General features: G+C 38.6%; 1 protein-coding gene across 1 annotated transcript in view; it reads right to left on the bottom strand.

The window, feature by feature from the left end:
* The window catches only part of LOC128656209 (ceruloplasmin-like), a 208,642-nt gene that overhangs the window by 15,775 nt on the left and 168,711 nt on the right, over positions 1–24,156 (bottom strand). Inside the window, 6 exon segments of the mRNA XM_053709992.1 lie at positions 108–247; positions 2,653–2,863; positions 6,774–6,883; positions 18,464–18,592; positions 19,371–19,501; positions 19,606–19,810. Coding sequence (XP_053565967.1) covers positions 108–247; positions 2,653–2,863; positions 6,774–6,883; positions 18,464–18,592; positions 19,371–19,501; positions 19,606–19,810 — 926 coding nt within the window.

Below are 24,156 nucleotides of genomic sequence, written 5' to 3'. Positions count from 1 at the left end.
ATGCTAAAGAGAAAGTGCTTATAATGTAGATAAAGATTTCAGTTTACGGAATATTTAGATATAATTTAGTATATAAGTAACATATTTTACACACGTCACAGTTTTACCTGATACTGAAAACTGTGTGCATGAAAGTGCACTGTATGTATATCTACTTCATTGCCCATTCCAATGAGGTGCCATCTCACTTTTTCTCCAACATGCATAGTGAGACCGTGTAAGTTTCCAAACAATCTTCCATTTATACCTATAATAAAAAATGTAATTGAGTCAAAACATCCTTTAGCTGTGAACAAAATATTGATACCTACAGATCTAACCAGTTTTAGCACTATGCTGAGCAATAACCAACTGTAGTTTGCCTGTTAAAAGTGTTCAGAGATATCTGTTTGACATGATAATGATTAAGGTTTAGAAACAATGGGGTTGATCAATTTCTATTGGTTGATAATTATTAACGGCTGTGACGAGCCATTTTCCATATCAACCTGATTCACGATCAGACATTATCATTGTTTATCAGTAGTACTTTTTTCATTATGGTTTTGGTGGAAAATTTGCATATGCTTAATGTGTGCCATTCCTGTTTTTCTGATCTCAATCCAAATTGTTGATATTTAATGACACATTTATGGGGCCATTTGTCACTTATCAAATTCAACTGCTAAACTTAATAAACTCCAGACAACGCTTTTGTACTTATTACCAAGTACCCCAAATATTTTAAATGTTAATTGGTTTTGCACATAGGCACTTGATAGAGAAAGTGTTAAGAGTTTTTAAACATAGCAAGTACGGAGGTATTTGCAATTATGGTTACATGTCCTGTTAGATAACATTGTGTTGTAGTAACTGCAAACTGCTATATAGAGGCTGAATTATCAATGTGCGGACCATGTAGCGGATCATGTGTGCCACACATTGATAAATGCCGACAGCATACGCTGTTGGCATTTATCATTGCACAAGCATTTCACTAGAAATGCTTGTGCAATGCTATTCCCTGCACATTCGCGGCCAATCAACCGCTAGCAGGGGGTGTCAATAAACCCAATCATATGCGATCGGGCAGATTCCTCTCCACCGCCTCAGAGATGTGGGACGAGTTCAGGAGCAGTGGTCTTAAGTCCGCTGCTTCTTAACTCCTGTTTCCGGCGAGCCTAAAGGTGCGCACGAAAACAGGTGAATACGGGGCTTAATAAATTGGCCCCATAGTGTAATATACGAAGAACATATTTTGGCACCAGTGGGCAATATCATCAGATCTCTAAACATAAATGATATAATTTTGTTAATTCAGCACTATATGCCTCTATTACTGTATATAGTGTCTAATATTGGTCACAACCTGTAACTGTAATAAATTACTTTATTTTATTTTGTGAAGCAATTTAAAGATTTATAATAAAGCATGATGACAAACATAAAATATAAAAACATATAGTTTATGATTCAAAAACAGAGTATAGCAGAGAATGAAGATGTAGTTGTAAGTACTGGCAAACTATTTTTACAAAATCTATTCTAATATTTTTACCTCTGTGAAGCTCCTTTTATGAAAAGCATCAGAACGCTTTAAAGGTTGCTATAGAAACTATTGCCGTTCCATTCACTCGTGAACCAGCACATAGAGGGGCCGGATCAGCTTTAGAGTGACAGGTTGCTGTTAAGCTACATTATTCTGAAAAGAAAAACCAATGGCACAACTAGTAGTGTATATAGACTCTAAGGGGCCTATTTATTAATGTACGAGCGGACATGATCCGATATTGCGGATCATGTCTGCTGCACATCGATAAATGCCGACAGCATACGCTCTCGGCATTTATCATTGCACCAGTAGTTCTTGTGAACTGCTGGTGCAATGCTTCCACCTGCAGATTCACAGCCAATCAGTCGCTAGCAAGGGGTGTCAATCAACCCGATCGTATTCGATCGGGTTGATTTCTGTCCGCCGCATCAGAGCAGGCGGACAGGTTATGGAGCAGCGGTCTTTAGAGGCTCGCCGGAAACACAGGGCATCAAACTCCATACGGAGCTTGATAAATATGCCCCTAAGTATTTCTTATGTATAGCAGTAATGTGTTAGAGATTATGCTATTTAGAGTATTGGTGCTGTGTATTGAATTAGAATTTGAGAAATTCAGGTGGTAGAGAACCCCCTGCTTAAGAATACACTAATAGCACCTGACACAGCACATCAAGACACACTCTGTCAGGTGACTCTAGCTCTAGAGTGCTATACGTGTATTCTTAAGCAGGGGGTTCTCTACCACCTGAATTTCTCGAGTGCTGTAAAGCTACAGCCTGCGTTTCTTGGGAGATGGCAACTCTGAACTGCATAGGCTCTGTTCTACATGCTAGTTGTCCGACACCAGTAAGTAATTGGATATGAAATAGGCGGTTTTAATGGGCAGTGAAAGCAATAAATATTTGTAAAAGAAATATAACAGTAAATTACAGTTAATAGATGTATATTGTTAAATTTGTATGCCTGTAATGAAGTTTTGAATAAACCTGTGCTTTGAAACAACTATAATGGCTCTTTAAAGGCACGTCATGTGCACTGCATATATTCCCATGCAGTGCCTATATAAATTGTTTATTGTTCATATTGCATATTTGTAAATGACTATTCATATATAAATATACCATGCATTTTATTGCTCTCAAGAAATTCTTCATCCTCTTTGTTTACATCTTCAGGGTTCAAAGAATATGTTTGGATATTGTCCTCCAGATACCAGGATTCATTTTCATCAAAAACCATAAAAAGGAGAGAGAACCGTGTTTTGGGTTCTTGAAGTCCAAACAATGATTTTTTACAGATCACAAGAGGACCAATTAATCCACTGTAAGTATCCTGGAAATAAATAAAATATCAAATTTGTAGTATAATTTTGCACATTCATGTCTAATAAATCAGATAGAACTGGATTATATTCTAAGTTTAATAATATATCTGTAGGTTGCTGTGCTTTGACTTAGTAAAGTATTCAAGCACCAATGAAGGTTTAATGCACAGGTGGAACTACTGCTAGTGCAAACACACTGAAGTCATAAGTGCAATAATGTTTGTTTCCTCCCACTTGCTGAGTGCTGTTTTTTTCACACAAAACTGTATAAAATAACTCACTGCTAAGCCATTTTTATACCCCAGTGCCGAGCTAATTTTGAGCTTTATTTACTACTTACATTTTAACACTATTGTAAGTCAAATTTCATTGAGTGACCTATACAAATTATATATATATTTTTTTTAGCAGGCCTAGGGCGCGATCTGATATATGGCGCAGGATTCGGTCAAGAGTGGAAACCTGCGCCGCCTGTAGTTTCAGCTCGCACATCGAGCTATCTCATATACGGCGCCGGCAGTTGCTAAAGTGCCGTAAATCTGACAAACTAGCGATGTCCAGAAATCTGCGTAAGTACAAATTTCTGGAGTCACCAGTGACTTACAGCACTTTAGAAACTGCCGCCGCTTAAAAAAACTGACAAAAATATTAAATCTCCCGTTACTGTCTAACATGCCTCCCAAACATAGCCTGACACGTATACCCCTCTATCCGCAATCCCTCCTCTCACTCCTAACAATAAATGTATTAACCCCTAAACCGCCGCTCCCGGACCCCGCCGCCACCTATATTAACTGTATTACCCCCTAATGTGAGCCCCCTACCCCGCCGCCACCTACATTAACTATATTACCCCCTAATATGATCCCCCTACACCGCCGCCACCTATTTTAACTATATTAACCCCTAATATGAGCCCCCTACCCCGCCGCCACCTACATTATATGTACTACCCCCTAATCTGACCCCCTTACACCACCGCCACCTGTATTAAATTTATTAACCCCTAATCTAATCCCCCTACACCGCCGCCACCTATATTAAATGTATTAACCCCTAATCTAATCCCCCTACACCGCCGCCACCTATAATAAATGTATTAACCCCTAAAATACTAAAGTGTCCCTACACTGCATTGCCCCAAAGTAATCAGCTCTATTACCAGCCCTTAAAAGGGCCTTTTGCAGGGCATTGCCCCAAAGTAATCAGCTCTTTTACCTGTAATCTGACCCCCCTACACCGCCGCCACCTATATTAAATTTATTAACCCCTAATCTGACCCCCCTACACCGCCACCACCTATATTAACTATATTAACCCTAATTATATTAGGGTTAATATAGTTATTATATTATATATATTAACTATATTAACCCTATCTACCTCTAACACCCCTAACCTAATTATTATTGAAATAAATCTAAATAATATTAATCTTATTAACTAAAATATTCCTATTTAAAACTAAATACTTACCTATAAAATAAACCCTAAGATAGCTACAATATAATTAATAATTACATTGTAGCTATTTTAGGGTTTATAGTTATTTTACAGGTAACTTGGTATTTATTTTAACTAGGTACAATAGCTATTAAATAGTTAATAACTATTTAATAGCTACCTAGTTTTTATAATTACCAATTTACCTATAAAATATTATATTGTAGCTATCTTAGGGTTTATTTTATAGGTATTTAGTTTTAAATAGGAATGTTTTAGTTAATAAGATTAATATTATTTAGATTTATTTCAATAATAATTAAGTTAGGGGTGTTAGAGATAGATAGGGTTAATATAGTTAATATATATTAACTGCAATACAGAATGAAAAGCACTTTTTTTTTTCTTGCAAGTTGATCACTGTTATCACAGTGATCACCTGGCTATATAGACACATTATATATATATATATTTTTTTTTTTTATTTTTTTTTTTAAAGGGAAGGGCTTGTCAACTATAATATAAACTTTATTAGGGGTCTTACTCTAGATATAATACACTTTTTATTGAGCTTACAAATTCCCATTCCTAGCAAAACCCTGTGTGTTGTGTTTTTTTACTTTATTACATAGATCCAATACCCCAGGCGATTCTCTTTCAAATGAGAGGTCTTGGAGATCTTTGGCTTGTAAGGGAGCTGCCTGTTATAGTGTGCTCCCTGCCTCCTCTGTGATGTCACCATGCACGTCAGATGGCTACTCTGTGTCAGATGGTGTTGGTGCAAGTGTGTTTTTAAAGATTGTTTAATAAAGAACATTTTTATATTTTATTTGAGGGTTTTGTGTTTTTGTGAAACAGAGTTGGGCTTTCCCTGAGTTCCTCCTTTTCCTGGACTCTTTGGTAAGCGGCTTTCAGAAATATGTTTGTCTTAATGTATACTCTTTGCTTTGTTTTAATTTACATTTTCAATAAAAAGTTATCTGACTTTATAGCATTCTAGTGTTTTCCATTTTTCAGAACTAACAGGTATACTTGGCACTCTCCATGGTGAAAAACGAGCAGATATTGCACCTGATTATACTCAATACATTCTCCATCAACACATTTTTTTACAGTCCAATATAGTATAATTAAAGTCAGAGGTGAGATTCAGTCTGTTCTGACCAGTTCTTAAGAAAATTTAGAAGGTGTAAAGGTCTTGTATTATAGAGAATTTAGACAAACTGTTGCTAAAATTTCAGATTCCCACCAAAAACTGTTGCTAAAATTTAGGAATTCCACCACTGATTAAAGGGACATTAAATTCAAAACATTTCTGTTGTATATATGAAAGAACAATGATTAATCATTTTTTTAAACAAGTATTTAGACAAACTGGATAAATTGTTCATTAGCTGATATGGTCAACTTTTACCACTCTATGGTGGATAGGGTTGCAACGTGTTTAGTATTTCAACTGGCTGTCTTGCAAAATATTTTCTTGATTGCATCTAATTTAAGGGCATATGGTCAAATACTGTAGATGGAAGGGGATTTGTGGTGATCAGTCTAATCTATGGTCTGACCAACAGTGACTTTTGACCTATGTAACTGATCTGAGGTCTGATGATGGAATACAACTGATTGGAGCTCCAGGGTAGCACATCTGATCTGTAGTTTCATATGGGCGTATAACAGAGACTACAGGTAATGGGGTATGAGGTCTAAAATGGGGATACGTCTGACAGTAGTAGTAGAGTCAATGGGGATCTGCTAAAAATACTACCTAGCACATTCCCCAGACCACCCGCCAGTCATCTAGTATTTTTTTTTAGAGGACATCTAGCAAACCATATGAAATGGGTTATTCAAGAAAATAGTTTATAAAACTGTAATACACCAAGACTTACAGGATAACTTTAGAGGCCATGATCGTCAAACTACATTATAAGTCATTTGCAGATCATCAGACATCATCAGGCTTGTAAAGTCAGGCACTAAGGACAAAAATTCTGGGTGATGACTTCAGAATAATTAGCGAATTACCTTACTGATTACTTCACAAGCATGAACAGCCAGTGAATGACTCTAGAGTCATCTCATTTAATTTTTGGCCTGTGGGCATACCTCGGGATTGCTTCTGATGACTAGTCTAGAATTATTGATTACCGTACTTTAGAATGACTCCAGGAATATCATCCTTTTTTACTAGGGACAATTAAAAATTCCCCATTTTAAATTAAACAAATTAAAAACAAATACTATAATGCATTGCATTTGTAGTAAACTCATGGGGATTGAGTTGTACAGTTTTATAAATGGCAAATCAAGATGCACACTTCTTTTTTTACTAGTTACTGAGTTTCTTTACAGTATTTTACATTTTTTGGGGGGTTATCATGTGACACTCTACACCACTGTGTAAGAAGGTCTTACATGTCTATCACTGGAGTTTAGTGAATTGATTTCTTGATTAATTTGAAATTAAAAATTCACCTTCACTTGATCAACTTTTGAGTAGTATGCCCAGGTTAAGCAGTCTGGATCTCCATTCATCGCCGGCCCAGACCTTTCAGGCACCTTCCAAATATAGGTTTGTGTGTCTCCTACAATGATATAGTGGTTATTGAACATACAGCATAAGACTTAGCTTGTCATTTATATGAATAGCATTCAACTCATTACATTCTAAACTTGTCCTAGTGCATAGAGAAGCTGATTGTATTAATTGTACCAGAATACAATTTTTTTGCAAGCTACACACACTCACACATATACACACACACACAATATAATACATTAAACGTACAATTTTCCTTGTATGGTCAGCCTGACAGTTTTTCATTCTTTTATTTATTCCTATAGTCAGTTTGTTTCCCATCATTCATAAATGACTCTCTATTTTCATCATCAGTCTTTTATACAATTTGCAGCTCATTAGCTTAGTTTTATCATTTGTTGTCTTTTTTTACCCCTTTAAAGGCTTACAGAATCTGGCATATTTTTGCTTCTGCCTTCCATCCTGGGGCGCGATCCGATATAGATCGCAGTTTGCGGCGCAAGCGAGGGAACCCGCGTCGCCCGCAGTTTCAGCTCGCAACTCGAGCTATCCAATATGCAGCGTCGTCACTTGCTAAAGTGGCGCAAGTCTCACAAACCAGCGATGTCCAGAAATCTGCGTAAGTACAGATTTTTGGAGTCGCCAGTGACTTGCGCCACGTTAGAAACTGCCGGCACCTATAAAACCTGACTAAAGTCTAAATCACCCGCACTGTCTAAGTTGCCTCCTAAACATAGCCCGACACGTCTAACCCTCTATCCGCTATCCCCCCTCACTAGCCTAACAATAAAAAAAGTTATTAACCTCTAAACCGCCGCTCCCGTACCCCGCCGCCAGCTATATTAAATCTATAACCCCCTAAAGTGAGCCCCTAACACCGCCGCCATCTCTATTAAAATTATTAACCCCTAATGTAAGCCCCTTACACCGCCTACATCTCTATTAAAATTATTAACCCCTAATGTAAGCCCCTTACACCGCCGCCATCTCTATTAAAATTATTTACCCCCCCCCGGGGGCGGAGTTTGGCCGCACACTAAGATGGCAGCTAGCTAGAGCAGCTCCTAGGCCCGGATCCCTCATGCTGGCAGATTTAAAAGATACAAGGAAGCTGAAAACCCATATATAGCATTCCCTAATTGCTGAAGCACCCACCGGGACCTGGCTTACAAAAGAAAACAGAAATAAAGGGGAAATAACACCTACCGCCACGATCCGGACCGCAGCTGAAACAAGACACGGGTGCAGAGACACAAGAGTCCCGGAGCGGAACGGAGATTTCAACAGCGCTACTGCGCAAAGAAGATATAAAGGCCACCCGCTACAACGGTCTGGCGAAAGTGCTTAAGGAGAAGACGTTGCACAAGAACAGAGACCAAAAGGGGGCTAAGTATCTGAGTAGCTGAGGCCCGGAAGTTGATATACGCACGCAGCTACTGCAGACGCAGGCAACATACTCGCTATAGGCCCCACTGTGAGATATCAATAACGGTGCGGAGCAGGACCACAGTTTTGCAGAATAACCCAGCGGTTGTACAGAGAGCAGGTTGACAAACATAGTGCGGCCAGGAGCTGGGTAAATCAACTCAATATTTAAATCAGATATGTTAATGGGAGTGATGGAGGGGCTCATGTGTCATATAGTTTAGATACAAACACTTAAGCTACTTTGAAGCCAGACACACAAGAGTAAATCACTTATAATCACCGGACACTGAGCAGAAAGGTGAACAATAAACACTGTTGCCAGCAGGAACATTGGGACTGTTTGTGAGGTGATGCCGGCCAAAAGAATAGCCAAAGCAGATACTAACCCCAAAACAAAAATAATGGATCACTACCTAAAAGTCACAGAAAGTGCACCACACACTCTACCAGATCAATCACAAGAAATGCAGACAGCTTTAGAAAACAGGGAAACAAACCCTGAAACTCAAGCGGTGACAGTAAAACAGTCAGAGATCACTAGAGATGACCTAAAGCAATTAGCATCTAAAGATGATATAAAGTCAGCCATGGCAGACATGCGCAGCATGTTTCAGGACATAAAGAGAGACATTAAGCGAATAGACAACAGGGTAGTGACACTGGAAGAAAGTCATGAGGTAGTCACACAGGATATACAGCACTTATCACAACTTATCTATAACCAGGAAGAAACTATACAGAATCTACTTGAAAAAGTTGAGGACCTCGATAATAGGGGACGCAGAAACAATCTGCGCATCAGAGGAGTTCCTGAGAGTGTCCTCCCTACAGCGATACCTGGGTATCTGCAAGATTTATTTAGAACCCTCAAAGGGGATAACACGGCAGCAGAAGTTGTATTGGAAAGGGCACATCGAGCGCTAAGAGCGAAACCTTCGCCTAAAGCCCCGCCGAGGGACATTATCATCAAGTTCCTGAACCACCAGGATAAAGAGGAGGTGTTAAGACAAGCAAGATTGAAACCACAATTCACACACGCAGGGGTGCATATTCAAGTATACTCCGACCTCAGCCCAACTACCCTGCAAAAGAGAAGGGACTTACAGTTTATTACAACAGTCCTCAGAGACAAAGGCATTCCATATAGATGGGGATTCCCAGTTAGTATAAATGCCTCAAAGGGAGACAGATCGGCAATATACAGAAATCCGGAAGATTTAGACCGATTCTGTGAAGCACTACAGATTAAAATTACACCACCAAAAGAACAGATTTCTTCGGACAAGAACGTCCTCCCGGAAAAAGCCACACAAAGAGGAGACATCCATAAAGAGAACTGGAAATGAGGGCAGTTTGCACCAAAGAGAGCGTACTCTCCTGGCACTCTGGACATGGTACTCTGGACATAAAATCTAACATGGACTGGGTAATGTTATACCGAATATATGTTTATGTTAATACAAGTTTTGATGGTTATATCGATTGAACTTTTATGTGAAATGTTTAGTGAAGCTAGGCATGGGGTGATTGTTTGAAGCATTTTTTTTTTTTTTTTTTTTTTTTTTCTTTTAAGGCAGTCCCGCACCAGTCATTTAAGTATGAGTAAAAAAGTGGACTATAAAGAGACGGTGTGAAGGCGACAATTGCTCAAAAGGATGATATAGCAAAGATTGAGTGGGGTTACCCCAGCCATATGTTTATGTTTATACATGTTCAACTTATTAATTACTATACTGTTTAAATTTTTGTGGGATAAGATCATTAAAGATAGACTCAGGATAGCAGGGGTATGTATCATAAGAAGTCAGTACAATGTGGATATATATTTGAATAGGCCATACTATACTTTGACTATTGCAATATATTCAGACAGGCCGTATAAACTATTCACAGAGGGCCTGGAGAAACTCTCTAGGTAATTAGCTAAAATTACGTATAAGATATAATCCAACCGGGAGTATGCTGGTTTATTTAGAATAAAGGTATAGAAATTGTATATAGGACACTACACAGTTTCCAGCTAATCGTTTTATTATTGCTAAAGGGTTTATGTTAATTGACCACCTTACGGACAAAGTGACGACTGCATCCACACACAGATATGAATACACACATAACGACATGGTAAACATGCAGAAATACAGTAAGCGAAAACTTTGATACCATTAAAGCTTAGGATGATTTGAGAAGGGACAGGCAGAATATATAAGGGGGCCATACCACAAAACGACACCCTCTCTATCACTCCTCCATAATTAAAACACTGAAAGATTAGACAAAACTTAACCCCCAATACAGCCAACTCTAATTTACATCTCCCAGGGGTGGACAGATAGACTCTATAACTTAGGGGTTAATAAATATCAGAATGCCAGCATGGGGGCACGGGATACCAACCCTCACCTTTACTCTATTAAGCAAGTTAGTGACGACCTGTACAGCTTAAACGCCAGAAATTTTGCTAGCAATACCAGTCCTTAGGATTTGAATAACCAGGGACAGCCGCCGAGTACTAGGCGGTCTTACATTTAATCCTACGTATCTTGATATCCATCCACTTGTGCTTAAAAGTCATCTACACCGGACTAATAAGCTCTAACTAAACTAGAACACATGGAGCCAAGGGGGGAACCAGTAAAAGCCCGCACAATACGTCTCATATCTATTAATGCTAAGGGACTAAACAGCCCTGAAAAGAGGTCTGTAGCTTTTACAGAATTGCACAGACAGAAGGGCGACATATTGTATGTACAGGAGACCCATTTCAAAAGGGGGAGGGAACCGAAAAAAATAAACACACGATTTCATAACCAGTTTCTTGCATCAGGCCCTACAAAGACAGGGGGAGTGGGCATACTAATAAACAACCACACCCAATTCCAACCAACACACATTGAGAGGGATAGGGAGGGGAGGTATATCCTTGTAGTGGGCAGATTATTCAATAGATTTGTGACATTGGCTAATGTGTACCTGCCTAACCAGAGACAACATATCACATTGAAAACAGTTATGCAAAAGATTTTGGAGATAGGCAAGGGAGAAGTAATACTAGGAGGGGATTTTAACACTCCTCTAGACCCAACAATAGACACTTCACACGGCACTTCTAGTGTTCCTAAAAAGGTTCGGAGGTCCATAACTACACAATTGCAACAACTCTTATTAAAGGATACTTGGAGAGTATCACACCCCACTAAGAAGGATTTTACATTTTACTCTCATCCGCACCAGACATATTCAAGAATAGATCTCATTCTAACAGACCCAACACTGCTTTCGCAAGTCATACATACAGATATCCTACCGATCTCATGGTCGGACCACGCGCCTGTGGTGTGCGATTTCACCTGGCCGGAGAAACCGACAACGCCTTTCATTTGGCGTCTAGACGAGAGCTTATTGAAAAATCCTTTAGCCATCATAGAAATCGTTAGAGAACTAGAGGAGTATTTCAAAATAAATAAATCAGAACGAAGTAGGCCTAGTATGGTGTGGGAGGCTCACAAGGCAGTGATCAGAGGGGTTATGATAAAGCTCAAAGCACAACAATGTAAGCAGGATAGACAGCTCTATAACTCGCTACAAGCACAATTAGCCTACTGGGAAAAAGAACACAAAAAAGACACCACTTCAATAGATATAAAAGACTCTCTGTTAGCAGTAAGAACGGAACTTCAGAAGGTGCAAGTTAAAGAGGCACAACAAAAGGCTTTATACTTAAAACAGCACTATTTTGAATACGGCAATAAGCCAGGTGCCTCATTGGCAAAAACTCTTAAGAGGCAACGGTTCAAAGCGTACATCACAAGCATTAAAGACAAATATGGATCAAAACATGAGGATAGCAAAGGGATAGCGGAGACATTAAGACAATACTATTCCACACTATATAATCTAAAAAACACAGTCAAACAACCCCTACCAGACACACCTGACAGGGACAGGGAGAGTGAGATGGAGAATTTTGTAAAGGATATAGAGATACCGCGAATAAGCATAGAGGACGCGAGGGCAATGGAAGCACCAATAACGCATTCTGAAATCTTGAAAGCAATAAAAGACACACCAGGGGGAAAGAGCCCTGGGCCAGATGGGTTTGGGATAGCTTACTACAAGCAATTTGCGCAGATCCTAATCCCGCATTTAGCAGATATGTACAATGCGCTCCAGAGTGATGGGGGGTTCTCCCAAAACCTCCTAGAGGCACATATTACAGTTCTCCCTAAGCCGGGAAAGGCCCCTGATAGGCCAGAAAACTTTCGCCCGATCTCTCTGCTTAACGTTGATGTTAAGATTTATGCGAAGATACTAGCCACTCGCATAAATAAGGTGCTCCCAGACTTAATTAATTCGGATCAAGTAGGGTTTGTCCCAGGTAGGGAGGCGAGGGACAACACCCTTAAGGTGTTACAACTGATATCATATGCAAAACATAAAAAAATTCCGATGACATTGACCTCAGCAGACGCGGAAAAGGCCTTTGACAGGGTGAGCTGGGCATTTGTACAGTTCGCCCTGTCGAAAATGGGTTTTAGCTCGCTATTTGTAAAAATGATATTTTCCTTGTACACAGCCCCATCAGCCAAGATTAAAGTTAACGGCCTTTTGTCCGAGAGCTTCCACATTGCGAATGGTACTAGGCAGGGGTGCCCCCTCTCGCCAGTGCTCTTCGCAATCTCGATAGAGCTTTTAGCCCTTAAACTCCGAGTCGATCCACAAGTTACAGGTATAACCCTAGATAACACGGAACACAAATTAGCCCTGTATGCGGACGACCTCTTGTTGACGCTCACAAACTCTACAATATCACTACCACGGGCACTGGAAATAATTCAGGAATACGGAGTCTACTCCAATTTCCAATTGAATGTCTCCAAATCGGAGGTGCTAAATATAAATGCGGAGGAAGAGGATATAACCCAACTAATGACCTCCTGTCCGTTAAGGAGGCAGACATCCATGATGAAATACCTAGGCATACAACTCTCAGGAGATGCAAACATTTTATTTGAGGCCAATTATAAACAACTGGAGAAGTCAGTAGTTAATGACCTATCAAATTGGAAAACTAAAAAATTATCATGGTTGGGCAGGATCAGTGTCATAAAGATGACCATCCTCCCTAGAATACTTTATGTCCTGCAGACTTTGCCCATCTCACTCCCGCCTGAATTTATAGCGAAACTCCAGACAGATATTGAAACGTACATCTGGGGTGGTGCAAGGCCGAGGGTTAACAGACAAACCATGTACATGAGAAGGGAGGGGGGAGGATTGGGGGTCCCGAATATCCAGACTTACAGACAAGCTATAGTGTTACAAAGGATAGTGGAGTGGAGTGCCAATGATAGTACTAAACACTGGATACAGGTGGATAGGGCAATTATGCACATAAACAATATGGGGTGCCTTGCATGGACATTGAGAAAGGATCGCCCACGGCTCATAGAAGAATTTCCTCTCCTTAAAGAGCTATTTGTGACATGGGATAGAATGATCCATACACAAACACATATTTCTTCACATATATCCCCTATGACACCGTTCTTAAACAATCCAGCTCTCCCGTTATGTGTAGTGAGGCACTACTCACCTTCAGGATATCAGATAACCCAAAACACAATTTTGCATATCACTCAACAAAATAAAATAAAAAAGTGGGAGGACATAAGAGACACGGAAACTCACTTGACCTGGCTGGCACATGCCCAGATCACGCACTTTGTTACCACACACAAAGCAAAAGACTCCTTATTACGACAACCAACCAACTTTGAAAAGTTATGTGTAGCTGGGCGTCCTCGAGCACATCTAATCTCCATCCTTTGTAAGACACTCCAGTCGCCAAATAACGAACATCTCCCGACATACACTGAGGCATGGGGAAGGGATCTAGGTACAGAACTGACACCCGACACTTGGAAACACATATTTATTAGCAATAAAACTGCCTCTATCTCAGCACAAGTACAAGAATCAAACCTGAAATACCTCACAAGGTGGTACCTTACACCAAAAAGGCTAAAAACGATTTACCCCACCACATCGGGTAGATGTTGGAGGGGCTGTGCAACTGAGGGCACCATCATACATATATGGTGGGAATGCCCAAAAATTCAGGAATTCTGGGTGGAAGTAGTAGCACGAATTTGCAACACATTAGAAACCATAGTCCCGCGAGACCCCAAACTGCTCCTTCTCTCGGGCCTGCCCCGATTTAAACTCAAGGCGAAAACCAAACTCCTTCTAACAATGCTGAGCAGCGCAAAGCTTTTAATCCCCCGGTACTGGAAAACCACGACATCCCCCACTGTACAGGAATGGGAAAAACAAGTCGATACAATATTACAACTAGAACGGTACTATTATCTTAAGAACGGCTCAGTAGAGACACATGAAATGATGCTACAAATCTGGAAACCGACCTAGATACATACGCCAGTAGAAACAATATAGACTCTTGGACCTCCCCCTTCCCTCTTCTTCCCCCCCCCCCCTCCACCCCCCTGCCAGATGTGGGGGTGTAACGGCTCCAACTACAGGTACAACATCCTACCCCTCTTCCCCCCAAACCACAGGGCCCCTCCGTTTAGAATATATAAGATATGCTAGGAAGAGAATTGAGGGACAGATAGTGTAACACCACGGGAGATAAGAGGGGACATGGGGATCCAGGGACGGGAGCCTGGATTCACCACAAATAGAATGGACTGGGGTGCAACTGATGGTATCAACATTTATGTTTCAATGATAAACTTGGATGACGTATAGTTACATGGACTGGTATGAGACCTCATGATAGACTGGTTCTCTTTGCAAATGTACAAGGATTTGTCACAACTTAAAGCATTATGTTATATTTTGTTGTATTGCAATATTTCTTTTTATGATGTAAAGTTTACTGATATCTCAATAAAGCTTTTGAAAAAAAAAAAAAAAAAAAAAAAAAAAAAAAAAAAATTATTTACCCCCCCCATTACAACCCACCACCCACATACCCCTATTCTAAACCCACCCAAACCCCCCTTAAAAAAGCCTAACACTACCCCCCTGAAGATCTCCCTACCTTGTCTTCACCACACCGGGCCGAACTCCTCATCCGATCCGGGCGATGTCTTGCTCCAAGCAGCAAAGAAGAATTCTTCCTCCGGCGATGTCTTCCTCCAAGCGGCAAAGAAGAATTCTTCCTCCCGGCGACGTCTTCCTCCAAGCGGCAGCAAAGTCTTCTTCCTTCCGGCAGCATCTTCCATGAAGCAGCATCTTCAATCTTCTTTCTTTGCTCCGCCGCCGCGGAGCATCCATCCCGGCCGACGACTGAACGACGAATGAGGTACCTTTAAATGACGTCATCCAAGATGGCGGCTGCCGAATTCCGATTGGCTGATAGGATTCTATCAGCCAATCGGAATTAAGTTAGAAAAATCTGATTGGCTGATTGAATCAGCCAATCAGATTCAAGTTCAATCCGATTGGCTGATTGGTTCAGCCAATCGGATTGAACTTGAATCTGATTGGCTGATTCAATCAGCCAATCAGATTTTTCTAACTTAATTTCGATTGGCTGATAGAATCCTATCAGCCAATCGGAATTCGGCGGACGCCATCTTGAATGACGTCATTTAAAGGTACCTCATTCGTTGTTCAGTCGTCGGCCGGGATGGATGCTCCGCGGCGGCGGAGCGAAGAAAGAAGATTGAAGATGCCGCTTCATGGAAGATGCTGCCGGAAGGAAGAAGACTTTGCTGCCGCTTGGAGGAAGATGTCGCCGGGAGGAAGAATTCTTTTTTGCCGCTTGGAGGAAGACATCGCCGGAGGAAGAATTCTTCTTTGCCGCTTGGAGCAAGACATCGCCCGGATCGGATGAGGAGTTCGGCCCGGTGTGGTGAAGACAAGGTAGGGAGATCTTCAGGGGGGTAGTGTTAGGCTTTTTTAAGGGGGGTTTGGGTGGGTTTAGAATAGGGGTATGTGGGTGGTGGGTTGTAATGGGGGGGGGGGTATTGTATATGTTTTTAAATGCAAAAGAGCTGAATTCTTTGGGGCATGCCCCACAAAAGGCCCTTTTAAGGGCTGGTAAGGTAAAGAGCTTTGAACTTTTTTTAATTTAGAATAGGGCAGGGAATTTTTTTTATTTTGGGGGGCTTTATTATTTTATTAGGGGGCTTAGAATAGGTGTAATTAGCTTAAAAATCTTGTAATCTTTTTTTTTTATTTTTTGTAATTTAGTGTTTGTTTTTTTTGTAATTTAGTTTAGTTTATTTAATTGTATTTTTAGATAGATATTTGTAGTTTATTTAATTTATTGATAGTGTAGGTGTATTTGTAACTTAGGTTAGGATTTATTTTACAGGTAATTGGGTAATTATTTTAACTTGGTAGATATTAAATAGTTAATAACTATTTAATAGCTATTATTCCTAGTTAAAATAATTAACAATTTACCTGTAAAATAAATATTAACCCTAACATAGCTACCATGTAATTATTAATTATATTGTAGCTATCTTAGGGTTTATTTTAAAGGTAAGTATTTAGATTTAAATAGGAATATTTTAGTTTATAAAATGAATTAGATTAATTTAATATAAATTTAGTTAGGGGTATTAGGGTTAGATAGAGTTAATATAGTTAATATAAATACTATAGTAACTATATTAACTATATTAACCCTAATATAATTAGGGTTAATATAGTTAATATATATAATGTAATAATTATATTAACTATAATATACTTAGGGTTAATATAGATAATATAGCTGGCGGCGGGGTAGGTAGATTACATTAAGGGTTAATAATTTTAATAGAGATGGCGGCGGTGTAAGGGGCTTACATTAGGGGTTAATAATATTAATATAGCTGGCGGCGGTATAGGGGGATTAGATTAGGGGTTAATAATTTTTATATAGGTGGCGGCGGTGTAAGGGGTCAGATTAGGGGATAGATAAGGTAGATGACAGCGGTGTAAGGGGTTCACATTAGGGGATAGATAAGGTAGATGGCGGCGGTTTTAGGGGCTCACAGTAGGGGGTTAGTTTAAGTAGATGGCGGCGGGGTCCGGGAGCGGCAGTTTAGGGGTTAATAACTTTATTAGGGATTTCGGGGGGGGGGGATCGCGGTTGACAGGTAGATAGACATTGCGCATGCGTTAGGTGTTTGTTAGGTTTTATTTAGCAGATCACGGGTGACAGGTAGATAGACATTGTGCATGCGTTAGGTGTTAGGTTTATTTTCTAGCTAGTTTAGGGAGTTACGGGGCTCCAATAGTCAGCGTAAGGCTTCTTACGGCTGCTTTTTGTGGCGAGGTGAAAATGGAGTAAGATTTCTCCATTTTCGCCACGTAAGTCCTTATGCTGCATATTGGATACCAAACTGTGCTGGTTTGGTATACCTGCCTATGGCCCAAAAAACTACGGGCGACGGCAGAAATATACGGGCGTAACTTCTAGGTTACGCCGTATATGTGATACCAAACCAGCATAAATATTGGCGTCGCCGGCTTTTGCGGACGACGATTTTTATCGGATCGACCCCCAGATCTTTACTAAAGTACTTAAATATCCAAATAATTGTAAGGGATATGATCACTACTGTTTTTACAAGATTTATCAATAGTATAGTGCTTAACAGTTTTGGTTTCTTGTAGGAATATGTTGTAGCTTCTACTACTAGCTACTAGTGATGCAAAACATTACTTTCATATGGGTATAACTACACTCTTGTGTTAAGATGTCTTAAGAAAATATTTTCTAAAGTAAAAACAGTAGCGCTGATGTAGTCTGTTATGCTAATTATATCTTTACACCAAAGATAAAAATATTACAAAAATATATCTGGCACCTTATATATGTGTACAAACAATTAATGCAGTGTTTGTAGAAAGTCAATAGAAAATCCTCAAAAAATATTTTAATGGCTCTTTAAAATGAGCATAATCCTCAGTTAGAAATAGAAACTTACCTTACTAGTTTTAAGGCAGATGGCGATTTGATTTGAAGCCAATATTTAACTTAATCTATCTAGCGTAATCCCAAATACCATTGATTCAATAGGTGATTTAGAGATGTCAGTGCTCCTTCAAACTGCCCCTGCTTGTATTTTTTTTTAACTATTTGTTTGTAAGATTTATAATTAGCCGTGAGATATTAAGTCAGAGATACTTTTTGCATTTATTTGCCTTGTTTAAAATGTATTATTACCTGGTTTAGTTGGCATTACTGATACTGAATCCGTTTTTATTCCATGTGCATAGATTGAATAAGGTCTGCTTGCCTTGTTCTTAAAAATTATTTTTATTTTATCTCCAACATTTGCCATTATAAGTGGACCTGTCAAAGAAAATTATTAGACATTTTAATATTTTTTCCCAAAATATATAGGTATAGATCTATACATACAGTACATCAATATATCTACATATATATCTTTATACTATATATACTGTAAATAAATCTAGATACATATATCTATATATCTATATACTACATATATACAGTATATATATATATATATATATATATATATATATATATATATATATATATATATATATATATATATACAGTATATATATATATATATATATATATATATATATAAAAATATATAAATCTAGATACATATATATATATATATATATATATATATATATATATATATATATATATATATATATATATATAAATCGTTCTCTCTCTCTCTCCTTCCATTGGTCCACTGGTCCCGGACGACTTAGAAATTTGACTTTTTCCTACATTAACTTTTTCCCTCTGGGCTAGTAGCTTTTAACCCCTGACAAGTAAACCACCATAGGGATATTTTTCCACCCATATATATATATATATATATATATATTTATTTTTAGCCAGTGTGAGAGATACAGTTGGTTGCCCTTCCTATTGAAACCTACAGTGTCATCTAGAATAAAATTTATTTTATTTGTAATTTCGAGGTATCAGTTCCTTCCTGTACCTAACCTACTTCCAGGCATGATCATATGAAAGCAAATATAACTAAACAATTGATTTTGAACGCTATGGTATGAAATAAAATGTAGTTTGTAATCAGTATTGTTTAGAATCTATTTTAACTGTTAAACATATTTACCCAGAATTCCCATGTATTCTTTCTTTTCTTTCCGTTTTGTAAATGTTTTGTCTGTATATTCTTGATACACTGCTTTTTTATATTTTGAGCCAATAGATTTTTCATTTTTGTTTAAAAATACATCCCCAGGGCTTAAAGAAATAAACAAAAATGCATGTTATATATTTAGAGACATGTTCATGTAATTATACAGATAAAAAGTGTCACTGTAAAGTAAAATCATTTCATTAGTTACCTCACATCTTCCATCACGTGCCTCTCATGTTCCCAGGTACGATTTGGAGAATAATCCCATTCTACTTCTTCTGCTGCAATGTAATATGTTTTTGTGTACGGGATCTCAAACTTAGGCTTCTGCCAACTACATGATTTAACTCTGTAATGCTGTTTCATGCCTCCTGTGTAGTGATCGGTGGTCATGCACTCAATATCAAACAATCCTAGAAAAAGATGTATGGTCATGCAATTTGCTGCAATGCTTTGTAATAACTATTGTTTTTATTCACCTAATATATATTTAGCCCCTTTTCAATTAGCTTAAAGAATGCATTTCATGTCTCATTCTTTTATACCAAATCAATGTTAAAGGGACAGTCTACTCCAACTTTGTTATTGTTTAAAAAGACAGTTAATCCCTTTATTACCCATTCCCCAATTATGCATAACCAACACTGTTAGATTAATACACTTTTCACCTCTGTGATTACCTTGTATCTAAGCCTCTGCAGACTGCCCCATTTTCTCAGTTCTTTTGACAGAAATGCATTTTAGCCAATCAGTGCTGACTTCTGCATAACTCCATGGCACTGAGAGCACAATGTTATCTATATGGTACATGTGAACTGTCAAGCTGTGAAAAACTGTCAAAATGCCCCAAGATCAGAGGCGGCCTTCAATGGCTTAGAAATTACCATATGAGCCTACCTGGGTTTAGCTTTCAACAAAGAAACCAAGTGAACAAAGGTACATAATGTCAAAGGCACATTCTGTCTTCTGTAAATGTTTAGCTCTTGCAACATTAGATATCTTGCATATCGCAATTAGAAAAAACTATATAACTAAAAAGACGCAAGGACTAATGAGAGTTCTTTTAAATTAGTTCTTTAACAGAGTTAAATAGTACTTCAATACTTTGATATTTTCTTAGCTTAACTGTCATTTTGAATAGTCATTATATAGTTTGTCCAGCAGATGGCAGCAAAGAAAAACATAATTTATGCTTGCCTGATAAATTAATGTATTTCATTTTTTACTCCTGGGAATTACTCTTCACTGCAACTAGGAGGAGGCAAAGATTCACAAACCCCAAGAGCTCTGTAAAACCCCTCCGACCTCACTGGTAAACTAGTCTGACGTATAGCCAAGTAAAAAAAAGTAGGAAAAATAAGAGAAAAATAATAGAAGCAGGGAAAAAAGGATTTACGCAAAAATAAACAAATACCAGAAAAACAGGGTGGGGTCTCATGGACTCTCACCACCATGAACAAAATTAATTTATCAGGTAACAAAAATGGGACTAGAAATGATTAATACATTTTACAAATCAGTGTAGATTAAATACATAAACTTGTAGAATAAGGGCTGAATGATATAACAGACTTTATAAACCTTAAGAACAGAGAGCCAACACCTCTAGGGTTGCCATATTGCGTGGAAAGTGAACGTTTACATAGAGATCCAAAACAGGGTGCCAGGGGTTCATTTTAGGGATTAGTTGAGCACTAGCATGTATGGCCGGCTGGGAGGGGGAGGGATTTATGCATTATCTCCCCCCACACATGATATCCTGAGTGTGATGTCCCCCCCCATACCCCCATACTCTTACTCCCATGTTATTAGCAACTGACAAAGTTAAATTCCTGTTGTGCTTGTGTTACTGGTGATCAAGCAGGTTATAAGTCACTGTTATTACTCTCCGCTCATAAACTGAGAAACAATTGTGACTGAATCTTTGGGCTGGCTTCTAGATTTGAAAAAAAATACTGTATGTCAAGTTGTGAGATGAATTAGTGCTGTGCACTACTGCTTTTTAATGAATGGGAGGCGGAGCTAGTTTTGGAAGGTTGGAGTCAATCTTCAAATTTGGGGTTCAGTGCTTTCTCCTGGCTTTGTGTGCTGCTACCAAGTCACCCTCTGATAAAAGGAGGTCTTATATTTGATATGTGGCAAAATAAATGTTTAAGCTGAACTTTTTTAACATACTTATTTTTCAAAAGCATTTAAAAGTGTTACTTGAATGTTGTTGTTTTTTTTATCTACTTTGGTGTGGCTAATTTGGGACAGATATAAATGAGCTGTTACTAATCACTGTGCAGTGCACTGTAAAATAGTTTTCCCCGTTATGTTTTTCCAACTATTTGTTATACCAGTTGCAAATTATAAAATGTATGAGAAATTAAACATTTAGGTTTATTTTTTTTTATAAGAAATAGCTTGCAGGGAAACCCATATCTTTCTTTTATCACTTACACACCTCTTTATATTATCTCTGTCTTTGAACCAAAGCCAAATACTTTGAACAAATGAAAATGAACATTGTATTACGTATCTCTCCTACTGTCTACTGGAAGTGTAATTTCTGCTGATGGCTATGTTTACACATCTTGGGGGATATTTATCAAGCCGTCAACCCCAAATATGCCGGAACTCTGCAGCGTAAATGTTGCGAGCTTGATCCGACCTAATTATTAGCATACAGACTGGCAAAAGTTGAAATTTGTGACGTAACATACGATCCGCCGGTCTCAATCCGACACAGATCAATGCTTACGTCATTACAGATGTTCCGAATACACATTCGGCTCTATCTGATACTTTTTCCCATTTATCAAATTTCACAACAGGTACGCTCGCGGCTATTCCGGCCCAGGGTACCTGGTTTTCAATCCGCCACCCTGGAGGCCGCGGATGCCAGAGAAATCAATGGGAGTCTGAAAGCAGAGAAAGCTCATGTTCAATGCTGCCAGATATCCCATTGATTTACATGGTTGAAAACAAGTAACGTTTACACCTAACACCCTAACATAAGCCCCGAGTCTAAACACCCCTAATCTGCCACCCCGACATCGCTGCCACCTACATAATGTTATTAACCCCTATTCCACCTCTCCCCGACATCGCTGCAACCTAAATAAAGTTATTAACCCCTATCCTGCCACTCCCGGACCCTGCCGCCACTAAATTAACATATTAACCCCTAAACCTCTGGCCTCTCACATCACTACCACTAACTAAACCTATTAACCCCTAAAATGCCAGCCCCCCACATCGCCATAAACTAAATTAAGTTATTAACCCCTAAACCTAACAACCCGCTAACTTTACATTAAAATTACAACATCCCTATCGTAAAATAAATTTAAAAACTTACCTGTAAAATTAAAATAAACTATTTTTAAACTATTAATTAACTTACCCTAACTATTATAGTACAATTAAAAGGGACACTGAACCCACATTTTTTCTTTCGTGATTCAGATAGAGCATGCAATTTTAAGCAACTTTCTAATTTACTCCTATTATCAAATTTTCTTCATTCTCTTGGTATATTTACTTGAAAAGCAAGAATATAAGTTTAGATGCCGGCCCATTTTTGGTGAACAACCTGGGTTGCTCTTACTGATTGGTGGATAAATTCACCCACCAATAAACAAATGCTGTCCAAGGTACTAAACCAAAAAGTGCCTTCTTTTTCAAATAAAGATAGCAAGAGAACAAAGAAAAATTGTTACTAGGATTAAATTAGAAAGTTGCTTAAAATTGCATGCTCTATCTGAATCACGAAAGAAAAAATTTGGGTTCAGTGTCCCTTTAAATTAAACTACCAATTAAATAAACTAAATTAAATATTAAAAAAACCTAACCCTACTAAAATTATTTAAATCTACTATTAAACATTATTACAAATTACTAAATTACCACAAAAAAAACGCTGTTACAAAAAATAAAAAAGAATAAATAACGAAAAACAACAAACCACATTATCAAAAATAAAAAAGAATTACACCTAATCTTATAGCCCTATCAAAATAAAAAAGCCCTCCCCAACATAAAAAAACCCCTAGCCTACAATAAACTACCAATGGCCCTTAAAAGGGCCTTTTGTGGGGCATTGCCCCAAAGAAATTAGCTCTTTTACCTGTAACAAAAAATACAAACACCCCCCCAACAGTAAAATCCACCACCCACCCAACCAACCGCCTCAAATAAAAAAAAACTAAGCTCCCCATTGCCCTAAAAAGGGCATTTGTATGGGCATTGCCCTTAAAAGGGCATTTAGCTTTTTTACATGCCCAGATCCTAATTTAAAAATAAAACCCACCCAAAAAAACCTTAAATAAACCTAACACTAACCCACAACGATCCACTTACAGTTATTGAAGTCCCGCTTGAAGGATCCATCCAGCCGGCAAGAAGTCTTCATCTGGACGGCCTCTTCTATCTTCATCCAGCCGACGAAGTCCTCATACAGGCGGCAAGAAGTCTTTATCTAGACGGCATCTTCTATCTGGTGTGGAGCAGGTCCATCCTGAAGATATCCGGCGCGGAGCTCCTCTTCATACGGTCGCCGCCGTAAACAGAAACTTCAATGCAAGTGACGTCATCCAAGATGGCGTCCCTTGCATTCCTATTGGCTGAAAGGTTCCAATCAGCCAATAGGATTAGAGCTGCTAAAATCTTATTGGCTGTTCCAATCAGCCAATAGGATTGAACTCTCATCCTATTGGCTGATTGGAACAGCCAATAGGATGAGAGCTGCTCAAATCCTATTGGCTGATTGGAACAG

Source organism: Bombina bombina, chromosome 4 (genome assembly GCF_027579735.1).
Source record: "Bombina bombina isolate aBomBom1 chromosome 4, aBomBom1.pri, whole genome shotgun sequence".
NCBI classification, from domain to species: Eukaryota; Metazoa; Chordata; class Amphibia; order Anura; family Bombinatoridae; genus Bombina; species Bombina bombina.
Note: the sequence above shows the minus strand (reverse complement) of the source record. Positions and strands in the feature narration are given on the sequence as shown.